Source organism: Microcaecilia unicolor, chromosome 6, assembly GCF_901765095.1.
Source record: "Microcaecilia unicolor chromosome 6, aMicUni1.1, whole genome shotgun sequence".
NCBI lineage: Eukaryota > Metazoa > Chordata > Amphibia > Gymnophiona > Siphonopidae > Microcaecilia > Microcaecilia unicolor.
The window spans coordinates 224,520,302-224,544,644 of record NC_044036.1 but is presented as its reverse complement, the minus strand read 5'-3'; the positions used below and the strand labels follow the sequence as shown (position 1 = coordinate 224,544,644).

Sequence of the window (24,343 nt, the reverse complement as noted above, 5' to 3'; positions counted from 1 at the left end):
CGTCCTTCCCTACACCCCTTCCCGTGCACTCCGTTCCCTGGATAAATCCTTCTTATCTGTTCCGTTCTCCGCTACTGCCAACTCCAGACCACTCCTTCTGTCTTGCTGCGCCCTATGCCTGGAATAGACTTCCTGAGCCCCTACGTCTTGCCCATCCTTGACCATCTTTAAATCTAGATTGAAAGCCCACCTCTTTAACATTGCTTTTGACTCGTAACCACTTGTATCCACTCGCCTCCACCTACCCTCCTCTCCTCTTTCCTCTACACATTAATTGATTTGTTTGCTTTATTTTTTGTCTACTAGATTGTAAGCTCTTTGAGCAGGACTGTCTTTCTTCTATGTTTGTGCAGTGCTGCGTACGCTTTGTAGTGCTATAGAAATGCTAAATAGTACTAGTAGTAGTAGTGTTCTTTCCTGGTTTTCTTCTTATCTCTCCCAGCGTACATTTAGTGTATACTCTAGTGGATCCTCTTCTACTTCTATCTCACTGTCAGTTCTCAGGGATCTGTCCTGGGTCCTCTTCTCTTCTCCATCTATACTTCTTCCCTTGGTACTCTGATCTGATCCCATGGTTTTCAGTATCATCTTTACGCTGATGACTCCCAGATCTACCTCTCCACACCAGAAATCTCAGTCGAAATCCAGGCCAAAGTATCAGCCTGCCTGTCTGACATTGCTGCCTGGATGTCTCAGCGCCATCTGAAACTAAACATTACCAAGACTGAGCTTCTTATCTTTCCCCCTAAACCAACCTCTCCTCCTCCCCCATTCTCTATTTCTGTGGATAACACTCTCACCCTTCCTGTCTCATCAGCTCGTAACCTTGGGGTCATCTTTGACTCCTCCCTCTCCTTCTCTACACATATTCAACAGACTGCTAAAACCTGTCGTTTCTTTCTCTATAATATCAGCAAAATTCGCCCTTTCCTTTCTGAACACACTACCAGAACCCTCATCCACGCTCTTATCACCTCTCGCTTAGACTATTGCAACTTGCTTCTCACAGGTCTCCCACTTAGCCATCTCTCTCCTCTTCAATCTGTTCAAAATTCTGCTGCACGACTAATATTCCGCCAGGGTCGTTATGCGCATATTAGCCCTCTCCTCAAGTCACTTCACTGGCTTCCTATCCGTTTCCACATACAGTTCAAACTCCTCTTATTGCCCTATAAGTGCATTCACTCTGCAGCTCCTCAGTACCTCTCCACTCTCATCTCTCCCTACATTCCTCTCCGGGAACTCCGTTCACTGGATAAATCTCTCTTATCTGCACCCTTCTCCTCCACTGCTAACTCCAGACTCCGTTCCTTTTATCTTGCTGCACCATATGCTTGGAATAGACTTCCTGAGCCGGTACGTCAAGCTCCATCTCTGACCGTCTAAGCTAATCTAAGCTAAAAGCCCACCTTTTTTATGCTGCTTTTAACTCCTAACCCTTGTTCACTTGTTCAGAACCCTTATTGTATCATCCTCACTTTAACATAAGCCTCTTGTTTGTCCTGTTTGTCTGTCCTAATTAGATTGTAAGCTCTGTCGAGCAGGGACTGTCTCTTCATGTTCAAGTGTACAGCGTTGCGTACGTCTAGTAGCGCTATAGAAATGATAAGTAGTAGTAGTGTGACTTTTTTGGAACTTTGGGAAAAAAATTATTCATTCTTTTCAGTCTCACCTCATCAATGGAAAATGCTGCAGAATGTAGGTATAACAGTGAAAAGACTTTCCCAGACAAGATGGAGTGCACATGAAGCTGTGTGCACAATAAAGACACATTTTGTGAACAGTTAATCTCTACCTGTGTGATTCAAAAGAAAATGTGGATACAAGAGGATCAGCTCAGATTTTGCTCTCTGCTGTATGAGATTTTTTTTGCTGTATCAGATTTTTTGTTATCTTTTTTTTCTGGTGTGAGTTTTAGATGCGGTCAGACACAAAAATACTTACAAACAGCCATAATTAGCCTTAAACAATGTACAGTGAAACTGCAAGCTTTAAAATTGTTCCTTGAAGATCAGTGCACAGAATTTGTGAAGGCCATTAACTATGTAACAGCAAAATGTAAGGAAATGGACATTGCCATAAAAAAGAATCAAATTTCGAAGAAGAATGCCTAGAGAAACTACAAAAGATGCTGGTCTTATATTACCAGAAGAAATCAAAAGGGCTATGTTTGAATGCTTTGATCATTTTCATCAAGAACTGGCAACTCGTTCTAAAGCAATGGATCAAACAATGTCAACTCAGTATTTGCTATCAGCCATTCTTTCTGATTTTGGCAGAAAAAAAAAACTTTGGAAGCTTTTACCAAATATAGTTGAAATTTATGATGATTTTTCTGGTGAAGAGATTTTAGTGGAAATGTTTTGACTGTGGAGACATTTAAAAGCTGCTGAAATCAATCCCTAAGAAACAAAGATATGTACAGTGACTTTATAGACTTTTCCTATTTGTATATCTGTTGTTTCATGTGAAAGAAACTTTTTACAATTAATAAAAAGAGTTCTTTGATCAACTATGAGTAAAAATAGATTGACAAATCTGACTATACTGTCCATTGATCAAATTCGATGAAGTCATTGGCAAATTTGCAGAAGTTAAGGCTCAAAAACAGAAACTGTAATGATGTTATTCATTACTGCAACAGATCAATATGTAGGCATGGGGTTTTCCCCCCTCTTTTTCAAAAAATAGATTAATATAATTAAAAAGCATTAATCCATTACTTTTTCCTTTTTTATACTTTAATATTTATTTTATTTTGTTTTTACTGGCATGATGATTACATACAAGGTTTAATAAAAGACAATGTTCACTGTCTGTGTTTCTTTTCTGACCATTTGTCTCATTTCATGATTATTACTAAGTAGAGGAGTGTGGTAGCCGTGTTAGTCCACTCTTAAGGTTATCAATAGAAATCAAACAAAATAAAACATGGAAAAGAAAATAAGATGATACCTTTTTTATTGGACATAACTTAATACATTTCTTGATTAGCTTTCGAAGGTTGCCCTTCTTCGTCAGATCGGAAATAAGCAAATGTGCTAGCTGATAGTGTATATAAGTGAAAACATTCAAGCATTGCTATGACAGTCTGGCAGGGTGGGAGGATGGGGGTGGGTAGGAAGTATGCATGGGGACATCAAAGCATATCATTGGTATTCTAACAGGGTGGGTGTGGATAGGTGAGGGGAGGGTGATCAACAGAGACATACAGCTTTATGGTTTATAATGGGCTAGGAACCCCAGGTCCTTGTTAAGTCCTTTCTGTTGGGTGTTAAAATATTCAATCATTCTGACTTCAAAGGTCTTACGTTCTTGTATGGTTTTAAAGTTACCTTTGAGGATTCTCACTGTGAAGTCACTGGTGCAGTGTCCTGGTCCTGTAAAATGTTGCCCAACAGGCGTGGGAACCCTGCTGGCACCAGCATTGTTTATATGATGTCTATGTAAATTGAATCTTGTCTTAAGCATCTGGCCTGTTTCTCCAATATAGCATCCTTCGTTACATTTTTTACACTGAATGATATATACCACATTGGAAGATGAGCAAGTGAAAGATCCCTTTATGTTGAATATCTTTCCTTTGTGGATGACTTTGGGGTCCTGTGAAATATTTTGGCATAGTTTGCAACTGGATAAATTACAGGGAAGTGTGCCCTTCTGTTCCTTTTCAGTCTGTGAAGGAAGTTTACTTCTGATTAGCTTGTGTTTTAAATTGGGTGGCTGTCGGAAGGCCAGTACTGGTGGGGATGGGAATATCTCTTTCAGTAATTCATCCTCCTGGAGTATAGGTTGTAGGTCTCTTATGATTTTCCTCAGTTTTTCCAGCTCTGGATTGTATGTCACTACAAGCGGGATTCTGTCTGTGGATTTTTTCTTTTTGTACTGTAGCAGATTCTCCCTGGGTGTTTTGAGGGAGGAGGCAATATTCTTGGAGATTATTTTGGGGTTGTAGCCCTTCTGTTTGAAGGATTCAGTCAGGGTTTTAAGGTGTCTGTCTCTGTCCCCTGGGTCAGAGCAGATACGGTGGTATCTTGTGGCTTGGCTGTAAATGATGGACCTTTTTGTATGTGAAGGATGGAAGCTGGAGTTGTGGAGATAGCTACATCTGTCTGTGGGTTTCTTGTATATAGATGTTTGTATACAGCCATCACTGATTGAGACCGTGGTGTCCAAAAAATTGACTTTTTCTGGGGAGTAGTCAATTTTGAATCTGATTGTAGGATGGTATGTATTGAATGCAGAATAAAATTGTTTCAGAGTTTCTTCACCCTCCGTCCAAATCATAAAAATGTCATCGATGTACCGGTAGTATTTTAGAGGTTTGGTCTGGTGTGTATTCAGAAATGTCTCTTCCAGCTCAGCCATAAAAAGGTTGGCATATTGGGGTGCTGTCCTGGTGCCCATCGCAGTGCCCATTATTTGCAGATAGATATCATTGTTAAAGTGGAAGTAGTTGTGAGTTAAGATGAATTTGATTAATTTTGTGATAGTTTCTGGTGAGTATTGATGGTCCAGTGTGGATTTTTTTAGGAGTCTTCCACATGCAGCTATGCCATCCGCATGTGGAATGTTGCTGTATAGTGATTCTACATCCATCGTGACCAGAAGGGTGTTAGGTGGTAGTTGCTTGATATTTATGTATTTATTTATGTAACGAAGGATGCTATATTGGAGAAACAGGCCAGATGCTTAAGACAAGATTCAATTTACATAGACATCATATAAACAATGCTGGTGCCAGCAGGGTTCCCACGCCTGTTGGGCAACATTTTACAGGAACAGGACACTGCACCAGTGACTTCACAGTGAGAATCCTCAAAGGTAACTTTAAAACCATACAAGAACGTAAGACCTTTGAAGTCAGAATGATTGAATATTTTAACACCCAACAGAAAGGACTTAACAAGGACCTGGGGTTCCTAGCCCATTATAAACCATAAAGCTGTATGTCTCTGTTGATCACCCTCCCCTCACCTATCCACACCCACCCTGTTAGAATACCAATGATATGCTTTGATGTCCCCATGCATACTTCCTACCCACCCCCATCCTCCCACCCTGCCAGACTGTCATAGCAATGCTTGAATGTTTTCACTTATATACACTATCAGCTAGCACATTTGCTTATTTCCGATCTGACGAAGAAGGGCAACCTTCGAAAGCTAATCAAGAAATGTATTAAGTTATGTCCAATAAAAAAGGTATCATCTTATTTTCTTTTCCATGTTTTATTTTGTTTGATTTCTAATGATTATTACTAAAACTAACTTTTTCAAATGGGGGGGGGGGGGGGGGTTAGAAAATGATCAGCCCCAGGTGTCAAATACGCTAGGTACTGCACTGGTCTTTGGTTACTTTTATGTCTACCAGGACCGGTGAGGAGAGGGGGTGTCCTGGATAGGCCCAATAACCTAAGGCTGAATTAACTTCTGTTAATAGAAGCACTAACCGTGGAGTGGAGGAGTTCTCTGGGTGGGAAACAGGGGTAACCCAGCTCAGCAGAACAGGAAAAGCCTGTTTGGAGCCAAAGGCAGTAGCCCTGAGAGGTACACTTTTGGGAGAGAGAGGAGGACAGACAGGAAGGTCTGAACCTAAGTGGAGACATCTTGCTGCAAAACTGCTTTAGGCAAACCTTTGGATTATTCTGTCCAAAAGGATGGGTATTTGGACTGGAGGAGCTGTTTGTATGGATTTATAGGATTTGCAAATAGACTACTGATCTACACCAAAACCCTTTGACTTAACCTTCTTTTGAACAAGTTATCTGTTTGGATATAAATTGACCTGTTTGATACTGAAATAACAGTTTGCCTCCAGAATATATGAAGTTTGGATTAACTGCCTGTTGCAGGGTTCAAATAAAGTTCGTGTTTGGTTCATAAAAACCTGGACTGGAGTATTTCTTTGAGTGGGAGTGAAGTTTATTTGCTCCCGGACTAATAAAGAAATATAAAGAATAAAAGTGTGGCTTAAAACCCTATGGCCTACCAGAGTTAGTCCAGCCCCGGCCTGCAGCTAGCTCAGAAGTAGAACTTAAAACTTTTGCTGTGACCCTGGTTTTGGGTGTGATCCGAAGAGCTAGTTGGTGCCTGGAACCTTTATGGTGAGACCAGGGTTACATTTTCTTTATTTCATTTGTGTACAGTGCTGCATACATCTTGAAGCCCTATAGAAATGATTAATAGTAGTAGTAGTAGTAGTAGAAGAAGAAGAAGCTCCTGGTGGACACGCTGACCAATCCCTGGCCTGTACCATTGTGGTCACTCCTGGAGGGGAGTACCAGTACAAAATGATTCAGTCTGCTCTACAGTACCTGAATTCAAGATGCCATCTGCTGAGAGAAGCACAGAACTTAGTCAAGGGTACAATGGCCATACTTTACATATAATTCTGATATGATATGGGAGTTTGTATAAAAAGGATGGTAGTAGATATATTCCTTAGTGATGCACATACTGGGGAACTGTAGGTTTTATTGATGACGCACTCCCATTACTTTTTTATTTTTTTCAAACTATGAGCTTAACAATAGCAGCATTTACTCAAAGTTAAATAAATAAATAGTGGTATTATGTTTGTGTTCTTGATGATAGCTATATTACATGTTTTGTTACTGTGTTACTGAGATAATACTGAACCCATACTGGAAATTGTTACTGCAGATAGTCATACTACATATTGTCTTTTGTTCATGAAATTGCTCTTTGTTTATAATTCCAAGAACCATCTAGTTGAAAAACCTAATGTTACCCAACTTGTCACAGCTGCCTTCCTGGAGGAGGATCTTGTGCTGCCACTCTCACTTCCCCCTGACTCGGAGTTTTACTGCAGCACACTCTGGGTTTAACACATTGCACCAGGGGCTTCTGTGGCAGAGCTCCCCAGCAGGGCTTTACCTTGCAGGCTCTGTGGTCTGCACTTTGAGACTGAATGCTTTTGTCTTCCAGAGAGGGTAGGTAATGTGAATATCCTGCCTCAGCACCACTTCCTGCATTTCAGGTCACTTCAATTTCATATCTTTAAAGGAAATCATGGGAAATGGGCTTGCAAGTTTTCATTTGTACTATGAGCAGGTCACTTGGGAAACTGGCTGATTATTTTTGTAACTGTGATTGTACCTTTGACTAACCTAGGCTATGCTTGATATTACACTGACTGTCAAGAGATGTTCTTGTCCTGGATTTTGTTTGCTGTAAGCAATCTGCTAGAGTTACAGCCCCAGTGCTGATGTATCAGAGAAGAGCTAAGTTACTCTTTAAGCTGGAATTTCTTTTAAAAACTGTTACCTTTTATCATCCATACAAACATGAGATCAAGCCTAGTGACTCTCAGTTGTTTGCCAGTAGACTGGATAAAGAATGACTCGTCCATATCAGCAAATTACAAAATATTTCTTTCAATGGAAATGATCTTCTGCTGGTTTTAATCTATGTCCTCTAGTTCTATCTGTTCCATCTGTTTTACAATTCTTTTGTATGAAGCTATTACTGACACATTTCTAAAATCTATGCGCGTTGTTATAGAATACATCTAGTCCAAACCTAATTTAGGCATTAGTCGCGCAGACCGTCATTCGCTGGATTCTTATAAACTGTGTGGAAATTTAGGTTTATTCTATAAAGTATGCCTAAATTATGGTGTACTTTATAGAATGCACTTTGGCAAATTTAATTTTGGATCCAATTTTTAAGCTTGATATATAGAATCTAGTCCTATAAGCTGACTCTACTTTACTTTCTGACGTTTATAGAAGCTTGGTTTCTGCATCCTGTGTTCCTACAGCTTAAAACCTCCCAGCCTGTTCCTCCCAACTTATTCAATTCACTCTACATACTTCATATTTTGTTTTAGAATTTGTTCTTTCATTTGTGAAGAGGGCATACAGATTGTGCCTGTCAGAGACAACTTGGCAGTAAACTCTATTGCTCTTGCAGTTTCCAAACCAGAGCTGATCATTTTGCCTAGTAACAGCAGTGGACGAAAAGGCTGATGATCAAAGGGAAACATGGTTGCTAGAGGCCATTTGCGCCAAGCCCGAGTTTGCCTTTGCACTATGATCAGTCAGCTGGCTGTGAGCGCAAGCAGCATACAAATGCATGCTAAACAGGGCATTAGGTATTCCTCCGCAATACTCAGTGGGCAGTACGCCAACCATTGAATTAGCTCCTGTGGCAAACCCTACACCAGCTCAGAGCTGGTGTTAGGGACTGCGGAGTATTGGGGAGGAATGGGGAGCCCCCATTGTAGCCCCCCCCCCCCAGAAAAGGGACTGGAGGTCTCCAGCCCCCACATTCAAAACAGTTTCCCTGGTGGCCCAGTGGGCACCCCCCTCCTGTCCTGGTGGCATAGTGCTCCCCAAGCCCTGGTGGCCTAGTGCCCCCCCAAACCTTTTGAAGAAGGAGGAGGGAGTAGCACTCTCTCCTCCTATGAGCACTACCTTCAAAATGGTGGCGCCCTGCCCTGTCTAGTGCATCCTGGGATGCACTGGGTGGGTCTTCAATACCATATAAGGGAGAAATGTCCTTATAAGATACTGAAGCCCCGCCCAGTGCATCCTTCCTCCTGCTTCAAAATGTACAGGAGGGAGGCTTGGGGGGGGGGGGGGGGGACTGTGCCTTGAGCACATGCCCAGGCACAATCCTCCAGCAGATGTACCCCAATGATCAGAGCTAAGAGCGCACCTAAATTTGCATGCTATTAACTCTGATTGTTGGTGCTTTATTTCCCCACACTGTTCCGGTGCTATTTTTACAGCAGTGTTCGGAACAGCATGAGGTTTTTGATCATCTGCTGTGAGGGACTATGAAACCCTATGTCATGCACGTGGCCCTATCTTTGGCTCTTTGCTCCCCTGACCACTGCATCATTAAGTAAGGGGGAGCTTGTGACTGACTAATATGGCCATTGCCAGGGGAAATAAGGAATGAGGGAAACAGAAACAGAACCTACCAGTTGTTGCACTGATTCCAGGAGAAATAAGGTAATCAATAGAAATAAAACATGGAAAAGAAAATAAGATGATACCTTTTTTATTCGACATAACTTAATACATTTCTTGATTAGCTTTCGAAGGTTGTCCTTCTTCGTCAGATCAGAAATAAGCAAATGTTGGTAGATGACAGTATATATAAGTGAAACATCAAAGCATTCCAGTGACAGTCTAACGGGATGGGGGTGGATAAGTGAGAGACAGGAAGAGGGACAGGTGAGATATGCATGGAGACAGGAGAGGGACAGTATTGGTGTCCTGGTTGAATCAGGTTCTTTCTAGACTGGTGCATGCAGACCAGACTGGCTTCGTTCCAGGGTGGTATGCTTCCAATATTATTTGGACCTTGTTGGCGTTGCGGCCTCGAGATGGTCTTGAAAGGGAGGCAGCACTGGTCAGCCTAGACACCAGAAAGGCATTTGATCCGCTGAGAGACAGAGCTGGGCCCAGGGCAGGACTGCCGCCCCCTCACTCAGGCCGCAGCTGCCCCCTCCACTCAGGATGCAACTGATGCCCCTCGCTCACTCAGGCTGCCACCGTCCCCTGCCCCCTACCTTCCTGAGTCAGTGCATCTGCTCTTCCCCGGCCTCCAAGGTGGGGGCCTGGTGCCAGGGTCTGTCTCTCTCAAGGATCTAACCTTCTTGGTCTCTCTCCTGCTTCTGTGTGCCAGGATTGGGTTATCGTGTTAACACAATCACCTGGGTCCTGGCAGGAGCAGAAGAGAGACAGACCCCGGTGCCATGCCCCCCTTGGAGGCTGGGCCTGTGGAATTTTGCCCCTCCCCCGCTACCCTTCTTAGGCCCTGTATATGCATTGGGTGTTGGGGTGGTTTGGGATTAGGGGGGATTTTTTGCAATGGTTGCGGGTGTTATATGCAGCTCCTTAGGCCTAGTTGTTGTTAAATGGGATACTTACTCAACCTTTCCCCCTTTGACAGGGCACTCGACGAGGCTGCCCTTTGTCTCCGCTTCTTTTTGTTCTTACCCTGGAACCCCTGGCACCTAAATTACGCACGAGAACCACTATTGCAGGCATTCAGCTGAGGTCCACAGAGCAGAAAATACACCTTTGTTCAGATGACATATTAATGTTTCTAGAGGATTCAGCTTATAAATCAATTTTGTTCTTTTTCCGGCCTTAAAATTAATTATAAGTCTGAAATTCTCTAGATTTCCTGAAACAAGCCTGGGGTTCTAAAGTACCCAGGCATATGTTTTAGTGTGGATGTGAAACGCCTTTATAAAAGTATAGGTCAAAATCGACCATATTTAGATAAGTGTGTAATAAATTGGAAAGATCTCCCTCTCTTTTTTTGCTGGGTCGGAATGACTTATTCAAAATGGTAGCTTTGCCTAAGCTTTTATATCCTTTGCAGATGGTCCCTTTTTGGATCACTACAAAGGATAAGTGTTGGTTGCAGAGCATTCTTAGACAGTTTCTTTGGAGGAGATGTGTAGCCTGCATTAGTCTTGCTAGATTGTATTTGACTCAGGAGCAGGGGGTTTAGGGGCCCCAGATATCTGGTGATATAATGTTGCCACATTAATGTGCTAGGTACATGAACTTTATAGTACAGCACAGAGGTGCTGGCAGGAGATCTGGATCCTTTGACTACTTCATTGTGGGAGTGGAAGAGGATGGCAACCAGGTATTGTACCTTGTTGTGTCCTTGAAAAAAGCATAGTTCTGGTGGCGGAAATTTTGGAAGTGTTCCGCCAAGATCTCCTCTTTTATGGCCTTAGTAGGGAATCCAGAATTTGAACCTGGTCTTTCTTAGGGTGTGTGTCACCAATGAGTGTGGAAAGGGTGTAGGAGATTAGGTGATCTTCTTAAGCTAGAATCAGCAGCTTTTCCTTCTTTTTGACAGGTCAGGTGGAAATGGGATATTCTCAAGCAGCATTTCTTTTGGTTTTTTTGCAGATCCGCCACTACTATTGAACTTTACTGGCTAAACAGGGAGGAGAAGAAGCATTATAGATGGGAGAGGCTGATGAAGATTTTGAGGGTTGTCTTGACAAGCTGACCATTTGGTATGGGGATGGGCAGCTAGGTCGACCAGAAATGGTTCTGGGCCCCCTGGTCCAGATTTGGTCAGCTGATCTGGCGATTTCGCTTAGTGGGTTGGAATTATCTAAATTATCGGTCACTGGTTATAAATTACTGGCTAGTACATATTTACAAGAAACATTATTTAAAATAATACATAGGGCTTACCTTACCAAAGTGTGTGGTTGTCAAATGCGACTCTGGAATGATGAGTCCTGTTTGCATTTTAAAGTTGGTACAGGCACATGGGTGCATACTGTTTTAGATTGTCCCTGTTTATATGAACTCTGGCGGCATCTTCAGGTGCTGTTGGGGCAGGTGGTGGGAGGGGGTATTGAAAGGACGTAAGACTTGCTGTTGGGTAACTGGGAAGGGCAGGAACGGGTGGCTACATGGAAGAAGAGGATCATTATGTGTGAGATCTTTATTGTACATAAGCTGATTCTACAGAACTGGATTAAAGAAGACTCATCATCTTTTGTCTACTGGACTCGCCAAATGCGCCAACTGGCCCAGTTTGAGTTCTGGCATCAGACCTGGCATGGTGGGAGATATGTCCTCTCTCAGAAAGTACTTTGGACTCAATTGTAGAAGTTCTACCCACAAACCATTCTGCTTCGAATGACCCTCCTTCCTGAGTTTGGGGGATGCTTCTTCTAAGTTGGAATGTGCATACTAGGGGTTCTGCTACCTATATTTATTTTCTGTATACCTTTTTTGGGGTGGTTAAGGGGTTGGGGGTTAGGGAGGTTTGATTATGCATGAGGATGTTTAGGGTATGATTGGTTGAGTGGCTGCGGGTTTGGGGATTTATATGAAAACTATTACAGTGGGCTGGTTAATGTTGTGCACTCTCCTGGATCAGAACCAACCAGGTAGCATGGTGAAATTCATATCTTGTTCATGTTTTCCTATATTGTTTTTGTGTATTTCAGTTTCTGTTTGCTGTTTTTATAATGGCTGTTAACTAGTGTACTGTTTGAAAAAATTAAGGTTTTAAAAAAAAAGGTTTCCTAAATAGGCAGTCCATGATGCTTCTGGCCAACTAGACAAGCGAGTGGTCCTCTCAAAGTTTATTGAAAAATAGTCCAGATCATCTTCTAAAGAACTGCCTGTAGCACTTGGGTTACTTGTATCAGGGACATAAGAACATTACCAAAGGTCAAAGGAATCTGATTGAATTCTTTGACTGGATGACCAGAGAACTGGATCGAGAACATGCGCTAGATTTCAGCAAAGCTTTTGACACAGTTCCTCATAGGAGGCTTTTGGAAAAAACTTGGCAGGCTGAAGTTAGAACCCAAAGTGGTAAACTTGATTAGAAACTTTCCTTCTCTGCCCTGTATTTCGGGGTTATCTCTGCTATAGTTTTTACCTTGTAGCAGTTGCTGTTTTTGTGACTGTGTTTTGTTCTCTGTGTTCTCATAGTGGAGGGAACTGCCCATAGACTGTGTTTTCATAGTGGGGGGAACAGCCCCAGACAGTGTGGGAGCTGTGAGGAGGGAACATATTAACTTTGATATGCCTAGCTGTTGTTCTCTCTCATCAGCTTTGTTGTTGTTCTCTTTTAGTTTTTTTCATATTGTTAGATGGGGCAAGGGTGTTTCTGTGGGGTCTGGAAGAGGGGGGTGGACTGGGATTCGAGAATGAGGGAATCAGAAAAAGTGTTTGCGATGGGAGAAAATTTTTTTTCATTATAGTTTCTTTCCTCTTTGGGAGGATCTCCTACTAAGAAGGGGTACCAGAGCGTGAGGGGTTTGTTAAGTGAACCCATTTTGGAATGTGTAAGGGGGATGGGTTGGGAGACGCAGGTTGTCGGGGGGGGGGGGGGGGGAGGAGGTTATTCAAGGGTTGTGTTTGAGAGGATTGTTTCTACGTTTGGGACTTTTGTTTTGTGTTACCAGTTTATTTTGTTTGTTTGTTTTCTCTCTTCTTCTTCTTTTGGCACACGTGGAGGGGCATAATCGAACGGAAACGTCTATCTCCATGGGCATTTATCTCCGAGAACGGGTCCGTGAAGGGGCGGACCGAACTGTATTTTGGAAAAACATGGACGTTTATCTTTTTTTGAGCTGGGCGTTTTTGTTTTTTAGCGATAATGGAAACCGAAAGCGCCCAGCTCAAAAACGAATAACTCCAAGACATTTATTCGTGGGAGGGGCCAGGATTCGTAGTGCACTGGTCCCTCACACATGCCAGGACACCAACCGGGCACCCTAGGGGGCACTTTTACAAAAAAAAAAAAAAAGGTAAAACAGCTCCCAGGTGCATAGCACCCTTCCCTTGGGTGTTGAGCCCCCCAAATCCCCCTCAAAACCCACTGCCCACAAGTCTACACCATTACTATAGCCCTAAGGGATGAAGGGGGGCACCTACATGTGGGTACAGTGGGTTTGGGGGGCGGTTTGGAGGGCTCCCATTTACCAGCACAAGTGTAACAGGGGGGGGGGATGGGCCTGGGTCCACCTGCCTGAAGTCCACTGCACCCCCTAATAACTGCTCCAGTGACCTGCATACTGCTGCCAGGGAGGTGGGTATGACATTTAAGGGTGAAAATAAAAAGTTGTGAAACGGCATATTTTGTGGTGGGAGAGGGTTTGTGACCACTGGGGGAGTTAGGGGAGGTCATCCCCGATTCCCTTCAGTGGTCATCTGGTCATTTAGGGCACTTTTTGGGGCCTTATTCGTGGAAAAACAGGGTCCAGGAAAAGTGCCCTAAATTCTCGCTAAAAACGCATATTTTTTTCCATTATCGGCGAAAGGCGCCCATCTCTGATTGGCCGATAACCACGCCCCAGTTCCGCCTTTGACACGCCCCCATCAACTTTGTCCATATCCGCGACGGAGTGCAGTTGAAAACGTCCAAATTCGGCTTTCGATTATACCGCTTTATTCGTTTTTGTGAGATAAACGTCTATCTCCCGATTTGGGTCACAATACAGGCGTTTTTCTATTTCGATTATAAGCAGGATAGGAATGTCCAAAATGGGGGAGGATGCAGGCTGGCATGTCCTCTTTTTTATGGAGTACACTGCTTGCAGATCGCTACTTTTCCTTGGCACTAGCAATGGTAGCTGGTGTACTAGAACGTCAGTGGCATTACATCATCTATTAAGCGAAGCAAACTCCTGCAGGGTGTTCAATAGGAAAAATGGGAGACATTTAAATTCCATAGAACACAAGAAATTATGTCGCTGGTGGGTGGAGGATTATCTAGAGAGCCCTACACCCAATAGGAAAGCTGGGGTCATCATACTGTTTCATAAGGGTTTGCTTCTAGAGAAAAAGCATCATTGGGGCGCTATATAATAGCGCATGTGGTGTTGAAACGTGTGCCTGTGGTGTTGGTGAATGTCTATGCTCCCAATCACTATAATAAATCCTTTTCTAAAAATCTAATTGGTCATCTACAAACTTTTGACAATGTTCCTATAATTATACGAGGTGATTGTAATTCCGTGTTTGACCCTTTATTAGGTAATCGGTCTCGAGTCTCCCCGCTAGATTACTCGAGGGGAGTTCCTTTGTTTTGTAATGTGCTTGATTTTGTTTTGACTCCTGGTGGTTGTTTAAACCTGGTGAGCGTGATTATACTCACCATTCTCGGACTCATGATACTTTGTCCCACATTGATTATCTTTATTGTCCTTTGCGTTGGCTCCTTTTTTTTTTTTTTTTTTTTTTACAGCAGGCTGTGATTGGTCCTACTCAAGTTTCTACTACTACTACTATTTAGCATTTCTATAGCGCTACAAGGCATACGCAGCGCTGCACAAACATAGAAGAAAGACAGTCCCTGCTCAAAGAGCTTACAATCTAATAGACAAAAAAAATAAATAAAGCAAGCAAATCAAATCAATTAATGCGAACGGGAAGGAAGAGAGGAGGGTAGGTGGAGGCGAGTGGTTACAAGTGGTTACGAGTCAAATGCAATGTTAAAGAGGTGGGCTTTCAGTCTAGATTTAAAGGTGGCCAAGGATGGGGCAAGACGTAGGGGCTCAGGAAGTTTATTCCAGGCGTAGGGTGCAGCGAGACAGAAGGTGCGAAGTCTGGAGTTGGCAGTAGTGGAGAAGGGAACAGATAAGAAGGATTTATCCATGGAGCGGAGTGCACAGGAAGGACGAGTGTGGAGAGATACTGGGGGGCAGCAGAGTGAGTACATTTATAGGTTAGTAGAAGAAGTTTGAACAGGATGCGAAAACGGATAGGGAGCCAGTGAAGGGTCTTGAGGAGAGGGGTAGTATGAGTAAAGCGACCCTGGCGGAAGATGAGACGGGCAGCAGAGTTTTGAACTGACTGGAGAGGGGAGAGGTGACTAAGTGGGAGGCCAGCAAGAAGCAGATTGCAGTAGTCTAAACGAGAGGTGACAAGGGTGTGGATGAGGGTTTTGGTAGAGTGCTCGGAAAGAAAGGGGCGGATTTTACGGATGTTGTAAAGAAAGAAACGACAGGTCTTGGCAATCTGCTGGATATGAGCAGAGAAGGAGAGAGAAGAGTCAAAGATGACCCCAAGGTTTCGAGCTGAGGAGACGGGGAGAATGAGAGAGCCATCAACAGAAATAGAAAACGGGGGGAGCGGGGAGGTGGTTTGGGGGGGAAAATGAGAAGCTCGGTTTTGGTCATATTTAATTTCAGGTGGCGTTGAGACATCCAGGCAGCAATGTCAGACAAGCACGCTGAAACTTTGGTTTGGATGCAAGGTGAGATATCAGGGGTAGAAAGGTAGATTTGGGAGTCATCAGCATAGAGATGGTAGGAAAAGCCATGGGATGAGATTAATGAACCAAGGGAAGAAGTGTAGATAGAAAAGAGGAGGGGACCAAGAACAGAACCCTGAGGTACGCCAACAGGCAGAGGGATAGAAGTAGAAGAGGATCCACCAGAGTGAACACTAAAGGTGCGGAGGGAGAGGTAGGAAGAGAACCAGGAAAGGACAGAGCCCTGGAATCCAAGTGAGGACAGGGTATCGAGAAGTATGCTGTGATCGACAGTGTCAAAAGCAGCGGAAAGATCAAGAAGAATGAGGATGGAATATTGACCTCTGGATTTAGCCAGTAATAGGTCATTGGAGACTTTAGTAAGCGCAGTTTCGGTTGAGTGGAGAGGGCGAAAACCAGATTGTAGTGGGTCAAGAATAGCATGTGAGGAGAGAAAATCAAGGCAGCGGCGGTGAACAGCACGCTCAAGTAATTTGGAGAGAAAAGGAAGGAGGGAGATGGGTCGGTAATTAGAGGGACAAGTAGGGTCGAGTGAAGGCTTCTTAAGGAGAGGTGTGACCACAGCATGTTTTTTTTTTTTTATTTGTAAGAAGTCTTTTATTGAAAATTTGCAATAAACAATGTACAATAATCATCGCTCTACATTGGAGTGTTTACAATATAGTCTCAGCAAGGTGAAGTCCAAGTAGAACAATGAACTGCTACCGTACAACAGTAAAATATAACTGTAGAAACTTCAACTTTGTATTATTATGTTTTAATAAGGAAACATTCCCCTCCCCCTAACCCTCCTCTCAACAGTCGCCCTTTCCAAAATTAAGACCTACCTAATCCCTCCCACCCCCTGTTTTCTTCCCTGCCCTTCATGGCTGTCTCACTTTGCATCATACAGATTTTTCCCGTGCATTTATGCTAGTAATTACCTACTGCAGTAGCAAAAAACTGCCATATATCATGCCATTGTGCAGTTGATGTCTCCTGACTGCCAAGAGTCTTTCCATCTCACACACATGTTTCAGTTTATTGTGCCATCTCTTAACCGACGGGACCCCGTGGTGCTTCCAGTGCTGAGCAATGGTTACTCGTGCAACACACACCGCCTGCCTCAGCAGCTTATGCTGCGCTGCCGGCATGCCCTCTACTTTTACAGCAAAAAGAAACACCGTCGGGGCCCACGGAATGGGCGTTTGTAACCAGCTCTGCAACCTGTTTTGAACCGCTTTCCAGAAAGCTCTCACTTTATGGCAGTTCCACCAGAGGTGCCCCATCGTCCCCCTCATGCCGCATCCCCTCCAGCAGAGACCTGATGTGTTTGGGTATATGCGCTGGAGGCGATCAGGGGTAAGGTACCATCTGTATAGCACCTTCACAGCATTTTCCTTTAGCGGGACATGTGTGGAAACCTTTGTCGCTTCACGTTCTATTCTCTCCCACCCCGGCACATCCAGTGTCACCCCCAGCTCCCTCTCCCAACCTCTCCTATGACATTCATACACAGGGTGCTGCATAGTAATGTACTTGTAAAGTGTACCTATCAGGCCTCTAGAAGTGGTTAACTTATCACATATCTCCTCTAAGTAGCCCTTGGTCCGCTGGATTACCGTGGCCACGGCCTTGGTGCGCAGGAAGTGAGTTAATTGGTAGTATGCAAAATCATCTCTCAACACCCCAGGGTTTCGTGACTGCAGCTCTCCAAATTCAAGAAGAGTGTCCCCATCATACAGCTGGTCCCATGTTCGTAGCCCTTCCCTGTACCACCGCATGACCGAACCCTCCGTCGTCCCCGGCAGGAATAATGGGTTGTGTGCTATAGGGGCCAAACGAGTCAAGGTACATTTACCCCCCGGAAACAACTTGTCCCAGTAGTGAAGGGTAACCTCCACCGAGGGACAAACGCTCTCGTCGAGCTTGCGAAATGTCTTTGGTAACCACATAAGCGCTCCCAGCGGTGTCGTACCTGCGGAATGTTGTTCCAAGTGCACCCACTGTCTGTCTGGATATGCCTGATACCACTCCAATGCTACCTTTCCCTGGGCCGCCCGATAGTACCAGAAGACATTCGGGACCGCCAGTCCCCCGCGGCGTCTTCCTTGGTACAACAGGGCACGGGACAACCTAGGATGCTTTCCTGCCCAGACGAAACGCACAATTTTATCTTGCAATGAGGCTAGAAATCGCCTGGGCATCATTACAGGCAGCACCTGGAATAAGTATAAGATTCGAGGTAAAACGTTCATCTTAAGAATTGCTATACGGCCAAACCAGGAGACCTCTAAATCACCCCATCGTTCCATATCTGCTGCAAGGGCTCGAACCAGGCCTCTATAGTTGGCAGAGAATAGATCAGACAGGTTGGAAGTGAGATTCACCCCCAAATATCTAATGTGTCTACCCGCCCACCGAAAAGCATGAGCAACTTTAAGTTCTGCAACTGTAGCTTCCGGTAGGGAGATATTTAGGGCCTCGGATTTTGTCATATTGACTTTAAAACCCGATACTACAGAATACTCCTCAATAAGCTGAGCAAGTCTAGGGAACGCGTCACGGGGACGGGTTATATACAGCAAAACATCATCCGCAAAGAGTGCCATTTTATGCATTCTCCCTGCCACAGTAGGCCCTGCCATCAGCGGGTCTTTCCGAACCCTAGAGGCAAATGGTTCCATAACAAGTGCAAACAAAAGGGGGGAGAGAGGGCAGCCCTGTCGTGTGCCCCTATGCAAGGAGAAAGAGTCTGAGTGACTGCCATTGATCTTAATGCAGGCTCTAGGGGAGGAGTAAAATGCTTGTATCCAGCCCTTAAACCGCGTACCGAACCCCAAGATCTCCAAGGTCCTATACATAAAAGGCCAGTGGACCCTGTCAAAGGCCTTTTCTGCATCTAGGCTTAAGAGGCATAATGGTCTCTGATTTCGCTTGGCCAGATATATAAGATCTAAGGTGCGTCTGATGTTGTCCATCGCCTTTCGGTAGGAAACAAAGCCCACTTGGTCAGGGTGCACTAGGGTTGGCATCAACGGTGCAAGCCTATTGGCAAGGACCTTAGCCAGAATCTTGACGTCGGCATTTAGGACAGATATGGGCCTATAAGAGCCACAGTCAGTGGTATCTTTGCCGGGTTTTGGGATCACCGCTATCCAGGCCTCCAACATTGTCCGCGGCAGATTTCCCCCCACCCCCACCTGGTTGAACATATCAGCAAGCAGGGGGGCCAATTCAACGGCGAATGTCCGATAAAACTCGTTGGGAAAGCCGTCAAGCCCCGAAGACTTATTTGAGGGCATACCTCCAATCGCCTCCTGGACCTCTTTAGGTGTAACAGGCTTCTCCAACAATTCCTGGTGTTGCCTAGCTAAAGGGATGAGATCACTATCTTGCAGATAGTTGTCTATTTTTTCCCCAGGAGGATCGATCTCCTGCTCATAGAGCTTCTTATAATATTCTCTAAAGCGCTCACGGATGAAAGCCGAATGACGCAACAAATCACCCCCTCTGTCTTTCACCTGCTTAATCATTCTATCAACTTTCTGTCTTCGCAGTCGCATTGCCAGTAGGCGCCCAGCTTTATTAGTTAATTCGTACGATTGTACCCCTTGTCTCGCCCTTATTAACTCGAGTTGTTCCGAGTACATCAGATTCAGTGCCATTCTCTCCCTGCACAGGGCATCCCAGATTTGCGGCGTGGGACCAGCTTTGTGCTGTTGTTCCAATGCCTGTATCCGCCCCATGCATGTGTTTAAGCGGGATCTACGGGCTCTTGCTCGAGTACTAGCCAATTGCAAAAAATGTCCTCTGGACACCGCTTTTAAAGCGTCCCACACCACATGCATCGGTGGGCCAGAAGCTAGGTTGTGCTCAAGGTATTCTTTAAACACCTGTTTATAACCCTCCACCACCTGCTCATCCTGCAACAGGCTTGTGTTCAGAGACCAGCGTCTATCTTTCACTTCAGTTTGAATATTTGGGAGAGTGACCCATATTGGGGCGTGATCAGATATCGTCATACTACCAATTCCAGCATTTGGGCCTAATTCCACTAGCGTGGTGTCTAAGAAGATGTAGTCAATACGGGAGTATGTTTCGTGCACTGGAGAGTAATATGTATAGTCCCTTTCTGTATGGTGTGTCAACCTCCAAAGATCTAAGAGCCCCAGGGAATAGGCCAACGAGACCAGCGATCGTGCTTCTTTGTGCCCCTCTGTCCTGACAGGCCCAGAGCGATCTTGTCCTGGGCTCATAACAGCATTGAAATCACCCCCAAGTATAAGCGCCCCTGTAGTGAAGGTCCCCAATAAGGCTTGTATTTTGTTAAAAAATTCCCCTTGTCCAGAATTTGGGGCATATATTGATGCCACTGTGAGGATTACTTGGTCTATCTTAAGTTGTAGAAATAAAAAACGCCCCCCAGGGTCCCTTTTAGTCTGCATCACCTGGGCCCCCAGTGAAGATTGCAGCAGTATCGCCACTCCTCCCCTCCTGGAGTCCGCACCGGATGCGCAGTAGACTCCTGAGTAACCAGGGCAGGAGAGAAATTTCTCGTGTTTGCGACGCAGGTGTGTTTCTTGCAATAAAACTATGTGTGGTTTTAACTGGTGGAGTTCTCCATAAAGCTTCTGTCTTTTTTGAGGCATGTTAAGTCCCTTGACATTATAGGAGACTATCTTCAGCTCAGGACACATGTCTTATCGTGTAAAAGACAGCTAATATCTGCAAAGTGTAAAAGCAATGCACCTCCCCCTTGTGAGCAGCACAGGTCAGTAGAGCAATAATTATTACCTATGTCTTCCCTCCTCCCACAACCCACCCTTATCCCTCTATCCCAGTCCCTCCCCCCACATCTCCCCCCTGTTACACCAGCCAGGAGTATAAAACCCCTAGATGGGATCCGAGTAAGTGAGTCACAACACTCCCGACACCTCAGCCAGACATCCCCTCCCCCCGCCCAAGTGCTTTCCAGCATTCAACCGCTATTGTATGCCCTCCTGCCCATCCCCCTCCAACATAGTGTTATTTCCTGTAAAGTGTATCTATACACTTCCAGCTTCAGCCAGCCGCGTCGTGTCATTCATGCAATCCGATCAGTCCTACAGTCCCACAGGCCTCACCTCACATCAAGAATTAGCTGGTCTTACAGCAAACTTGGTCGCCAGTTAGAACAGTTCCTGGCGGACCAATGGTAATCTGACATAGTGGCACATGTCTTTGTCCAGTTACTCAGTCCAAATGTCTCTTGTCTCTCCTGGAGTCTGTCCAGTCATCTCTTGTTGCTGCCTCGTCGCATTGGCCCCGATGCTCTTTGCCAGCCCTGAAGCTTGGCCATGGTGGATAAGGCCAGCTCACCTGGTGGGATAGCCGAGTTCACCAGCTCTGCTGCGTGTAGGGCCTCCCATGCTTCTTGTAGGGATCTCACACGGTATTTGCTACCCTTCAGGGCAAAGTTCAGAGAGAACGGGAAACCCCATCTGTATTGCACTTGATGTTTTGTTAGTATGTCTAGGGCTGGCTTCATTTGCCGTCGTTGCTGCAAGGTATATTGCGACAAATCTTGATACACCAGTACTTTTGCGCCTCCAAACTCCAGGTTCTGCGCCTTCCGCGCCTTAGTCATGATCAATTCCTTGGTTTCGTATTTGTGGAAGCGGACAATAATATCTCGCTGCTGCTGTTCTTTGCGAACTCCAAGCGCTCTATGTGCTCTGTCCAGCTCCACAGTACTCTCTCCCGCTTCTGGGCCAAGTAAAGAGGCACAGATTGTCTGCACGATCTGTGTAACATTCTCTGTTTCTCCTCCTTCTGGCACCCCTCGAAACCTAAGGTTGTTCCGCCTCCCTCGGTTTTCCAAGTCATCTATCTTGTATTCTAAGTCCAATCGGTGTTTGTCCAGTGCAAGCAGCTTCTCATTATGCTTAAGCAGTGTCTCTGCCTGTTCCTCTAGCTTAAGTTCTGCGTCTTCCACCCGCCCCCCCAACTCACGGAGGTCTGTGCTCAAGGAATCCATGCGTTCCAAGATTTCATCCTTCGACTGCTTTATCTCCGCCTGAATGTTCGCTAAAAACCTCCGCAGTTCAGTTGGGATACTTTTTTTGGAGGGTGGATGTCGCTGCTCGGCCTGCGACTGGGCCGATTCGGAGTCGGAGCGCGAGGCCCGCTCTGGTGACTCGTGGCGTTTGGCGCTTTTTCCCGCCATGATTCGCTCAGACCGCTCGCTCTCTTTTTTTCGCGTAGCGGGAGTTTTGCTCATCGCCGATTTTGTTGAAGGGAGCGTTTAATAAGCTGGTTTCGCTAGGTTCTCACGCTCGCTGCCGTTTTTTATAGCTGTTTAAAGCGTAAATCAAGCGCGAGGAGACGGAGCTCTCAGGCTAGGCTGCCATCTCTCCCGATGACGTCACTTCCTCCGACCACAGCATGTTTAAAGGCATCAGGGACAGTCGCAGTGGAAAGTGAGAGGTTGAGAATGTGACAGATAAAAGGAATAAGAGCAGGAGAGATGGCATTAAGAAGGTGGGTGGGAATGGGATCAGAGGAACAGGTGGTACATTTTGAGGAAGAAAGGAGAAGTGTAGTTTCCTCAATAGTAACTTCAGGAAAGGAGGAAAGGGAATGAGGGGAAGGAGAGAGAGGGGAACAGACTAGTGGAGGGAGAGGTGGTGAGGTAGAGAAAGCAAGGTTTATCTTTTGAACCTTGTTGTGAAAGAATTCAGCAAGGGTCTAAGGAGATAATGAAGGGGGAGTTGGGGGAGGGAGCACCTTGAGGAGAGAGTTCAATGTGGTGAAGAGAAGTCGAGGATTAGAGCCAAGAGAGTTGGTCAGTTGGATATAATAATCCTGTTTGGCACGTGAAAGAGCAGATTGGAAGGAGGTCAGCATGAACTTAAAGTGTAAGAAATCAGCAAGGGCCCGAGATTTTCGCCAGAGGCGTTCGGCGGAGCGGGTACAGTTTCTGATCATGCTTTGATTTGGATTGCATTGAATTGGGGCCTGGAGGGTGCAAGGGCTTTTTGTTGGTAGTTCCCTAGACATTTGTATTACAATACCAAATTTCATACTTACCAAAATAAAGACTGTTTCCCTTCCAATCTGGTTCTTTTTTGGGAGGCTGTGAAAGCAGTCTTACATAAGTAAGTGATCTCGTATGCGGCTCATAAGAAAAAAATCTGGTGAGGCGGAGTTACTTCGTTTAGAGGCTCAGGTTAAGAGAGATCAGCAATTGCTTGGTTCTCATCCCACTGCTTTCAATCGGGCTCGTATGCTGGCCTCTCCGTTAGCATACAATCAGCTCGTACACATGAGGACTGAAATCTTTTGCCTATTATCGTTACCAGTTGTTTAAGAATGCGAACATACAGGGGAGTTTGCCGGCTCACTTGGTGCTGCAGTCTGGGAGTCCACGTCGGGTGGCACAATTAATTGATGGGGCTGGTTGCTATGTTTAGTCTGAGGAGGGTATTTGCATTCTTTTCCAGGACTTTTATACCCATCTTTATTCTTTCCTGGAGGATGTGAGTCTGGAGAATGTGCCTTATCTTGCTGATCAGGTTGTCCGATTTGCATGCACTTATCGATTAGGTGGAGTGGGCGCTTAAAGCTACTGGGGTGGATGGCTTGATGTGAAATTTATAAACTGTTAGCCCCCGGCAGTCATCCCTTGTTTGACCATGGCATTTAATTCTTATATTAGTAGTGGGACCCTGGCAGACACTTTACCAATGGCCCAAATTGTGGTGCTTCTCAAATTGGGCAAAGATCCCAATTGTGTGGATTCTTATCACCCCCATCTCCCTTATACCATTCAAAGCTGAGTTGTAAGCTAAAATCTTGGCAAATCATCTGGCCCAGGTTATGCCTCAGCTTGTGGCAGCTCCCCAGGTGGGTTTTGTAAGATCTTGATGATGAAGGTGGTATATCGTCGTTCTATGCCTTCTTCTTTACAGTTTTGATGCAGAGAAGGTATTTTCATGTTTGGGGTGTAACATTTCTGTGGCTTTTCTGGATCTTTTCTGGCTGTGTTTTGAGCTCTTTATCAGGATCCTTGGGCAGTGGTCGTGGTGAATGGGCTAGCATCTGATCCCTTTCCTATACAGGGGGGATGAGACAGGGTTGCCCTCTTTCCCCCACTTCTTTTTGTTCTTGTTTTGGACCCTTTAATTCAAGATCTAATGGGGACTGTAGATATTCAGGGTGTACAGGTTGGCTTTGAAAACTTTTGCAGATGACCTTTTGGTCCTTCTTAGTGAATCTCAGGCTTCATTGCCATCCTTATTAGACACTCTAGCGGAATTCAGAGATTTTTCTGGTATTTGGATTAATCTTACTAAGCCTGAAGTCCTGCCCATTAATGCAGGGGATGTGGCCTTGTGCTGTCCTTTGTGCAGAGTCCAAGACTCCTTTAATTAGTTGAGGATTCAGCTTTATGTGGATATGTCTCAGCTATACACTACTAACTTGTCTCACCCGTTTTCTTTTACTAAACACAAATTGCAGTAGTGGTCTGGTCTTCCTTTATCTTTGTTAGGGAGAATAAACCTTTTTACCATGGTTCACTTTCCCAAATGGCTATATTATTTACCTTTATATTTGACTGCCAAAGA

At 44.9% G+C, this 24,343-nt stretch overlaps 1 protein-coding gene across 1 annotated transcript in view; it reads left to right on the top strand.

Annotated features, from left to right (window-relative positions):
- Nucleotides 1-6,888: 6,888 nt before the first annotated feature.
- Nucleotides 6,889-24,343, top strand: part of LOC115472243 (lysophosphatidic acid receptor 6-like) — a 111,178-nt gene continuing 93,723 nt past the window's right edge. Inside the window, exon 1 of the mRNA XM_030206447.1 lies at nt 6,889-6,955. Within this exon, the coding sequence (XP_030062307.1) occupies nt 6,934-6,955 (22 nt within the window). The 5' untranslated portion in view covers nt 6,889-6,933. The remainder of the gene's footprint in view (nt 6,956-24,343) is intronic.